We start from the raw sequence: 8,886 nt of genomic DNA on the forward strand, positions 1-8,886 counted from the left end.
CCTAGTAACTATGAATAGATTCTTGTTTACGTCTGAACCCTAGCATGTAAATGTGTGTGCCCAAAGTCAAATAGAAAGAGTGTTCAGAGTCTGAATCACTTAGCGAGAGTGATGTGTGTTTGTGATTTTATCTTTATAATCTGTGAACTGTATGGAAGTCTGAATACCTCACCTGTGTGTATTGTAACAGGTTGCATTTCAGTGACATCTCAAATGTCTTACATACTTAGAGAATTTGACAAGCATTTACTGACAATATATACAACACTCACCAATATTTTGTTTGCATATGGGCCTAACAATGATTAACAATGAACAGTATGTCCCATGAAGTACTGGTTGTTTAAGGAAGTTCTACAGAAAAATATGCCATATCTACACAGTACCTCCTTGGCCAGGGCATTAACCTCCAAGTGCTTCATTGATAGTATATTTTATACTGCATTTACAGGTAGGAGACATTGACCAGGCCTGATAAATCTGGGATGCATTCGCATTGTAACCCAGCTAAGGCCTTACAAAAATATATTGTGACCAACAACACTTTCATGTCACTTAGCCCTTCTACACCTTTTGTGACCAACTTTCATGTGATCCACTATGATTTTATGTGACCTACCACACCGTTTGGTCACTTTCTTGTCTCTTTTGGGAACTTTCTCTTGACCCACTATACTTTCCAACAACCTGACTACACTTCATATGATCCTGTAAGCAGACCCAGAGTTTATTGAAACATAATCCCCTTGACCTAGTAGCTATGAATAGAACTCTTGTTTACGTCTGAAGCCTAGCCTGTGAACGTGTGTGAGATCAAAATCAGAAAGAGTGTAGGAGTCTGAGACAGAGAAAGAGAGAGAAAAAAGAGAGACAGAGAGAGAAATAGACGGAGGGGAAAAGAGAGAGAGAGAAAAATAGAGAGACGGAGTGAGAGAGAACGAGAGAGAAAGAGAGACAGAAAAGGTGAAAGAGAGAAAGAGATACAAAGAGAAAAAGACAGAGAGAGAGAAAAAATGAGAGAGAGACACACATAAAGTGTCTGAGTGGCGAAAGAAAGAGTGTGGTTGAGAGCGAAGGGGAGAAAGGTTAGATCTGGGCTATATGTATAGCAGTAGATAGTTAGCATAACATATACATAGCCTACATAATCTGTGAGAGAGAGGTTGTCTAAAGAGCAGTTGGATCGATCTCTAACTGAGTCCTAAAGTTCGAGCCATAAACAGCCATGGAGTTTACCAGACGTTACCTGCCCATGGAATGGGAGGAACGGTGGAGGAAAGAGAAGGAAAGGAGGAGAAGGATGATTGAGGAAGGAGGAGAAGAGGTAGAAGCGGACGATCGAAAGCTGAGGTGGATTGTGGCCTACAACAACAACCGGATGGGCGTGACGAGGAGAAAGGAGAAAGAGGGAGCAAGGGTGAAGAAGAGGAACGACAGCACGGCAAGCCAGGGAAAAGAGGAAGAAGAAGTGGAAGTGTCAGATGAGAGGAGGGAAGGACTGGGAGATGAAGAGAAGGTTCGTACATTCTACAGACATACCTATCCTAAAGAGGTCTTCCAGGGTCTGGAGCAGCTCAGGGACTCCTCTCTCCTCACTGACCTGACTCTGAGCACTGAGGATGGGCAGCGTCTTTATGCACACTCCCCTGTCCTGGCTGCTGTGAGCACCCTTGTCCACCAGAGACTGCAAGAGAGGGATGAAGAGATGAAGAAGAGGAGGGGGAGGAGAGATGTTGACATGGACATCAAGACAGAGATATTCATCAGTCTGGGTCCTGAGGTGGGGCTTGTGGGGCTGACAGGGGTGCTGGAGTTTGCCTACACTGGGGCCTTAGCAGCTCTGAACAGACACACACTGGCCCAGATACAGACTGCAGCTACAACACTAGGGGCCCCCAGAGTTCTAGAACTCTGCAGTGAAGAGGAGGAGAAAATGAAGAAGGGAGTAGAGAAGAGGGCAGAAGAGAAGATCTCTGCTGAAGAACAGATGAAGGTCAGTCTTCAGTCCATCAGAGAGCTGTGGGCAGAGAGAGTGGGCTGTGATGTGGAGCTGGATGTTGGAGGAACATCATTCCATGGTGAGTAGACTGAAATGAAAGCTGTCATGACTATGTACTGAAGCAACGATAGAGGAGACAATGTTTGTGGTTTTATGGGGGTTTGTCGGGGATCAAGCTGGAGTAGTCCCAGTATTCTGTTTAGGAGTAACTTTATGATAACAATGGTGATGATGATGGTAATAATAATGATTCTAAAGAAGTTTTGATGATACAGCTGATGCTGAACTCAGATGATGAATTTTCCTCCCTCTCCTGACTCAAGTCCACAGAGTGCTCCTGGCTGCCAGTAGTGACTACTTCCGGGGAATGTTTACCAGCGGGATGAGGGAATCACAGCAGCCCTGTGTGGCCCTTCCCTTCCTGGAGGCATCTGAGCTTGAGGCCCTGATTGGCTGTTCCTACAGCGGGTCCCTCTCCCTCAGCTGGGGGTGTGTCTTTGAGATCACCTGCACCGCCCTGCAGCTCCAGTTCCAGCCCACCCTCTTGCTGTGCCTCGATTTCCTGGAACGGGAAATGGATGCCCACTCATGTCTGGACGTGGCCTCCTTCGCCCTGGCTTATGGGATGCCGGAACTCCTCAAGGAGGCCGAGGACTTTGTTCTGAGGAACTTCCAAGAAGTGTCTACCAGCCTGAAATTCCTGGACCTTCCGGCTGATAAACTGCTGGATTTTCTCCACTCTGACGGCCTATGCGCGCCCTCAGAGCTGGCCGTGTTCAGGGCCGTGGTGGTCTGGATAGAGGCCGACCCAGCAGAGAGGCTAGCCCAGGCCCAGGAGCTGATGACAGGAGTCCGCTTCCCGCTCATGACCTTTAAGGAGTTCAGAGAGGTCAGGGCAATCAACCTGCGCATGGAGTGCAGCAGCGACACAGAGGTACGATACAATACGATACAACTGTATCTCAATACAATATAACACGATAAACTATACTTGTATAGGGAAATAGTCTTGAGGAATTCTGCTGTTTATTTAGACATAACAGATAGTGTATAATACACATCACACATACAGCAATTAGTTTTTTTAAAAAGGTCATTATGAATAAAATGTATAATTTGTATTATTACTACAGGTGGATCTGTACGGATCAGCCCTCAAAGAGTTTGGCTTCAGTCTTCCCGAGACCCAGGACCAGTGCCGGGTCCGACGGCCCAAAGACGCCCTGGTTCTGGTCGGAGGCGACCAGCTGGATCCTGACTTGGGGAAACGGCTTCCCAGCAGGCAGCTGTGGTTCGCTAACTCCCTCCGCACCGGAACAGGCCTGGTGAAGGCCATGGACTGGAGGATTCTGGGAGAGATGCCAGAGAAGCCCAGGTTTAGACACGGGGTGGGGGTGATGGAGGGACGGCTGTACGTAATCGGAGGGTGTGAGTTCTACACAAAGACTGATACGCTGAAATCGGTATACAGGTATAAAGGGGTCCAAGAACAGTTGTTTTAACAATACACATTGCTTTTTTTGATGTAGAAAATGTATGTTTATTATCATTGAGGAGGCTGAGCTTAGGGATTTTCTGAAAATGTTCTCTTTATCTTTATCTCTCTCTCACACACACACACACACACACACACACACACACACACACACACACACACACACACACACACACACACACACACACACACACAGGTATGACCCCATGCAGGACAGCTGGCAGAGGTTGGCTGACATGCAGGAGTACAGGAGTAACTTCTCAGTGGTGGTGCGGGGTGATCGTCTCTACGCCATCGGAGGAGACATGGACATGAATACCAACCTGGACAGTGTGGAGGACTACAGCCCCGTATCTGACACCTGGAGGTAAGATAGAACCTCATGGAAGACAGAGTATTATTAAACAGGAAAGTATATTAAACAGACTTTTCAAAACTTGGATCTGTTGCAAGTGTTTTCCTCACCTCACAAATGATTTTACCCAATGTCAAAACAAAAGTCCCCTTCAAGACTATTCAGCATCGTTTACTCAACTCCTGCAGGGTTTTTATTTGTAAGGATCAAATGATTTGTGAGGTAGAGAAAGAACCTGTGGAGTTAGAAGAAGAACTGAGTGTGACTCTGGCGTCTGAACCGAAGAAATATCATCACGGTGACATCTAGTGGTATTTAAGAGTAAGGCGCTATGCTTGAGTTGGTTTACAGTGTACGGGATGAATGTTTTACATTTCGGACACATGCAGAATAATGTAAGAGCAGCATATAATTTTGACTCAATTCAACAATAGCGCTCTCAATTTGAACCATCCGTGATTGTTCTGAATCAGTACCATTTCCAACCTCTTACCAACCATTGCCAATCTCCAGCTTTGCCAAGCCTCTGGACCAGGCCCTGAGTGGCCACGCTGCCACATTGTTGGATGGAGAGATCTTCATCTCAGGGGGGTTCGACTGCAGGTACCAGTGTCTGACGTCCATGTTCCTGTACCACCCTGAGAGAGGAACTACCTACCTGGCAGAGATGAGCCAGGATCGGGCCCAGCACTGTATGGAGGTACTGCATCATGGTGGTGGTGGTCTCTGCGTGGTTGGAGGGGTGTGTAACCTACGTACGTTCTACACCGACCAGCTGGCCTGTGAGGTCTACGACCCTGTTAGTGACTCCTGGAGCACCCTCACGCCCCTGGCCGTCCCCCATGTTGGAGCAGCCTCTGTGGTTCTGGAGGGGAAGATCTATGTGCTGGGAGGATACTGCCAAGAAGACTACAGGGAGACCAGACTGGTTCACCGATATGAACCCATTACCCAACGTTGGGAGAATATGGGCAAGATGCCCGGACCTAACACTGACATAAGAGCCTGTTTGCTCCGCCTACCCGCCCACTTGAGACAATGAGAGAGGGAACTTTCGATGGTGATAAAGTTCCACATTACATTGAAGTTGTTTTTTATGGAGTGAAAAAGATGCAGGTCTACTTTAATGCTCCACCTGCTTGCCCACTTGAGACAATAAAACAATGAGAGAGGGAGGGTCACATGGTGAGAAAGAGGGCTGGGGTTGCCATATATAATAAAATAAAATAAAATAAATATGACTAAAACGCAGAGAAAGAGCTATGCCTAATTCTTTATGTCATTGATATATTGTTTTGATTGAAAAACAGCCAATTCCATTCGTATTTGGAATAACCCCACCTTACCTCAGGTGTTTAATGACAGCACCTTTAAGTCCTGTTTCCAAAGTGACAGCTCCTTTAAGTCCTGTTTCCAAAGTGACAGCACCTTTAAGTCCTGGTTCCAAAGTGACAGCACCTTTAAGTCCTGGTTCCAAAGTGGCATCACCTTTAAGTCCTGGTTCCAAAGTGACAGCACCTTTAAGTCCTGGTTCCAAAGTGACAGCACCTTTAAGTCCTGGTTCCAAAGTGGCAGCACCTTTAAGTCCTGGTTCCAAAGTGGCATCACCTTTAAGTCCTGGTTCCAAAGTGACAGCACCTTTAAGTCCTGGTTCCAAAGTGACAGCACCTTTAAGTCCTGGTTCCAAAGTGACAGCACCTTTAAGTCCTGGTTCCAAAGTGACAGCACCTTTAAGTCCTGGTTCCAAAGTGGCATCATGAATTTTTAACATTCTATGATGGAAATCTACTGTCATTCAGTCAATTACAAGAAAGATTTGGATTAACCCAGGCTTATTTCTTTAAGTTCCTACAACTTCGAAGTCTTATTTAATCACTTCAACAGAATCTGGATGAACCTAAGGCATCTAGCGTAGAAAAAATACTGAAAGAAGCTGCTACGACAAATAAATTGATTGCCAAGTTATATCAAGGGTTGATTGAAACTCTTAACTGATGGTTCAGAACTTATACGGAAACAATGGGAAACAGATCTAAAGGAAGAAATTGAGGAGAACCATTGGTCACAAAGATGTAAAAATGTCCATACCTGCTCCTACAACCTAAGACATAAATAACTGCAATTTAAGATCATTCATAGGACTTTTTACACTCCTGCCATAACACATACAGTATAACGCACCCAGAAATGTCATATCTCTGTTGGAGATGCACAAAGGAATACTATTACATATGCTTTGGTCCTGTGATAAACTGACACCATTTTGGGATCATGTACTGTATGTCTTATCATTTCCTTGTCACTGTGAATGTATATCCCTCCATCTCCACGGTTCTGTCTGTTGGGATATGTAAATATTTGTGATTCATCTCAGAGAAAGCTTTGTTGTCAAGGTCCGTATAGCCATCAATTGAAAAGCCTCATATTCACCATTAATAGCAAACTGGAGGACTGAACTATCTAGCTACATACTGTACCATTGGATTTTATATATTATTAAATTAAATAAAAAAACGGAAGTGTTTGACGAAATTTGGTAACCATATGTTGATCACTTTGGGGATGTGTTGTGTAGTGGGCATTTTGTTTTGCGTAGTGTTGTTTGTGGGGTGCTGTGGATTTTTTGTTGTTGTTACTGTTTGTAGAAAACAAAACAAAAATGAATGTATGTGTGTTGATAGTATTACTTAACTTATGGCCTCCTTACAAAGAGTGTTATTTGTTCCATGAAATTATATACAGTACCAGTCAAAAGTTTGGACACACCTACTTATTCAAGGGTTTTTCTTTATTTTTGCTATTTTCTACACTTTAGAATAATAGTGAAGACATCAAAACTGTTTAATAACACATATGGAATCGTGCAGTAACCCCAAAAAAGTGTTAAACAAATCTTATATTTGAGATTCTTCAAAGTAGCCAACCTTTGCCTTGATGACAGCTTTGCACACTCTTGGCATTCTCTTAACCAGCTTCATGAGGTAGTCACATGGAATGCATTTCAATTAACAGGTGTGCCTTGTTAAATGTTAATTGTGGAATTTCTTTCCTTCTTAATGTGTTTTAGCCAATCGGTTGTGTTGTAACAAGGTATGGGTGGTATACAGAAGATAGCCCTATTTGGTAAAAGACCAAGTCCATATTATGGCAAGAACAGCTCAAATAAGCAAAGAGAAATGACAGTCCATCATTACTTTAAGACATGAAGGTCAGTCAATGCGGAAAATTTCAAGAACTTTGAAAGTTTCTTCAAGTGCAGTCACAAAAACCATCAAGTGCTATGATAAATCTGGTTCTCATGAGGACCACCAAAGGAAAGGAAGACCCAGAGTTACCTCTGCTGCAAAGGATACGTTCATTAGAGTTAAAGTTAACTGCACCTCAGATTCCAGTGTCTGGAATACTGCTTGGTGTAAAGACTTATTTGCATATTTCCCAGTGTGCCTTGCCTTCCGAGTGAATGACTGTGACTGTATTTGTTAGTGACAGGGACATTGTTGTTCCATTCATCCAGTTTCAGTCCACAGGCGAGTCCATTCATCCAGTTTCTTCACCAAGTGAGATCCTAAGCGAATATGTTATCATTAAAATGTAATTATTTAACACAATACTAGTGATGGTAAAAATGAGGCTTTCTTATTAAGGATTCAGGGCTTTCACCAAATTGTTCAGATTTTTTTTTTTTCCTCCACTATTTTCAGCAAAACTGGTGGAGCGGTAAGTCATTGGTTTCAGTAGCCTATAATCAGTTGGATTACCAGGTTCGCATCATGTTTCCCTTTTTTGTTTACTATTTTTCAAAAACTGAATCAATGGCATTATTTAGGATGCTTAACACAGAAATGTATACTATACTAAATAAAACAAATGATTTTAACAACAGTGCTGTCACGTCCTGACCAGTATAGGGGTTATTGGTTATTGTAGTTTGGTCAGGACGTGGCAGGGGGTATTTGTTTTATGTAGTTCAGGGTGGTTGTGTGTATGTGTCCATGTAGAGAGGGGTATTTGATTTATTAGTCCAGGGTTTTGGTTATTGTTCTATGTTAGTTTATTTCTATGTTCTGTCTAGTCGTTTGTATTTCTATGTTTAGTTAATTGGTGCTGGGGCCTTCAGTTGGAGGCAGCTGTCTATCGTTGCCTCTGATTGAAGGTCCTATAATTAGGGGTGTGTTTGTATTGTGGGTAGTTGTATTCTGTTTTGTGTTCTTCACCTGACAGAACAGTTAGTGTCGTTTTTGTAATTGTATACGTGGTTCTTTTTGTTTCACCTTCTTCAGTATTAAAAAGAAGATGAGTATACACTTCCCTGTTGCGTCTTGGTCCTCCACACACGACACGCGTTACAAGTGCAGAAAGTGTGGTGTCACGTACTGTAAATTGGAGAATTGTCTTTTAAAGCCACCTCAAACTTGTATTTTAAACAGATACAAAAAAAATACTTACTATTTCTTCAAAGAGGATGAGCTGGCCAATCAGTGGTTTACTTGAATATTTTTTGAATATTTTTTATGACCGCTATATACCCTCACCATTGTTGTTGGGGTATGCTGCAATCATTCCAACACAGAAAAGCTGCTTTTTAACATACTGTACTTAATACATTTTTTGGAACTAAAACGATTTAACTCATATTGTAATTAATTATAGATCAAATTTCATATAAATCTGGAAACACTGGACAGTTACTTTAAACATGGAATCGATTCAGTAGACCTATTTCACAATCTAGATGTATTTTTTAATGCACTATAGTACACTTGTGGAAATATTTCAGGGAAATGGTACCTTAAATGGTTCTTAAATGTGAATGGGACGTGTGTGACTGAGACATTACGCAGACATGCCCTCGCTGTGGGTATTCCTATAAATGGAACAGGGAGGACACTTGAATCAGGTTGATCACGTTTCACCTGGTCACAGGTCAAAACAGTTTAGTGTTTTGTCCCAATTCATCTTCATTGCCTAGCTTAGTGGAACCAGCCTGATTGCTGCGTTTAGCATTCTATTTCACTTCACATATTACGATATCTGAAG

At 42.9% G+C, this 8,886-nt stretch overlaps 1 protein-coding gene across 1 annotated transcript; it reads left to right on the plus strand.

The window, feature by feature from the left end:
* The first annotated feature begins 909 nt into the window (after window positions 1–909).
* Window positions 910–6,671, plus strand: si:ch211-63p21.8 (kelch-like protein 33). Its single transcript, XM_014156189.2, has 5 exons — window positions 910–2,078; window positions 2,323–2,933; window positions 3,133–3,470; window positions 3,691–3,861; window positions 4,363–6,671. The coding sequence occupies exons 1-5, from the start codon at window positions 1,226–1,228 to the stop codon at window positions 4,889–4,891; spliced, it is 2,502 nt and encodes an 833-aa protein (XP_014011664.2). The 5' UTR covers window positions 910–1,225; the 3' UTR covers window positions 4,892–6,671.
* Window positions 6,672–8,886: the final 2,215 nt, after the last annotated feature.

This window comes from Salmo salar, chromosome ssa18 (assembly GCF_905237065.1).
Source record: "Salmo salar chromosome ssa18, Ssal_v3.1, whole genome shotgun sequence".
Lineage (NCBI taxonomy): Eukaryota > Metazoa > Chordata > Actinopteri > Salmoniformes > Salmonidae > Salmo > Salmo salar.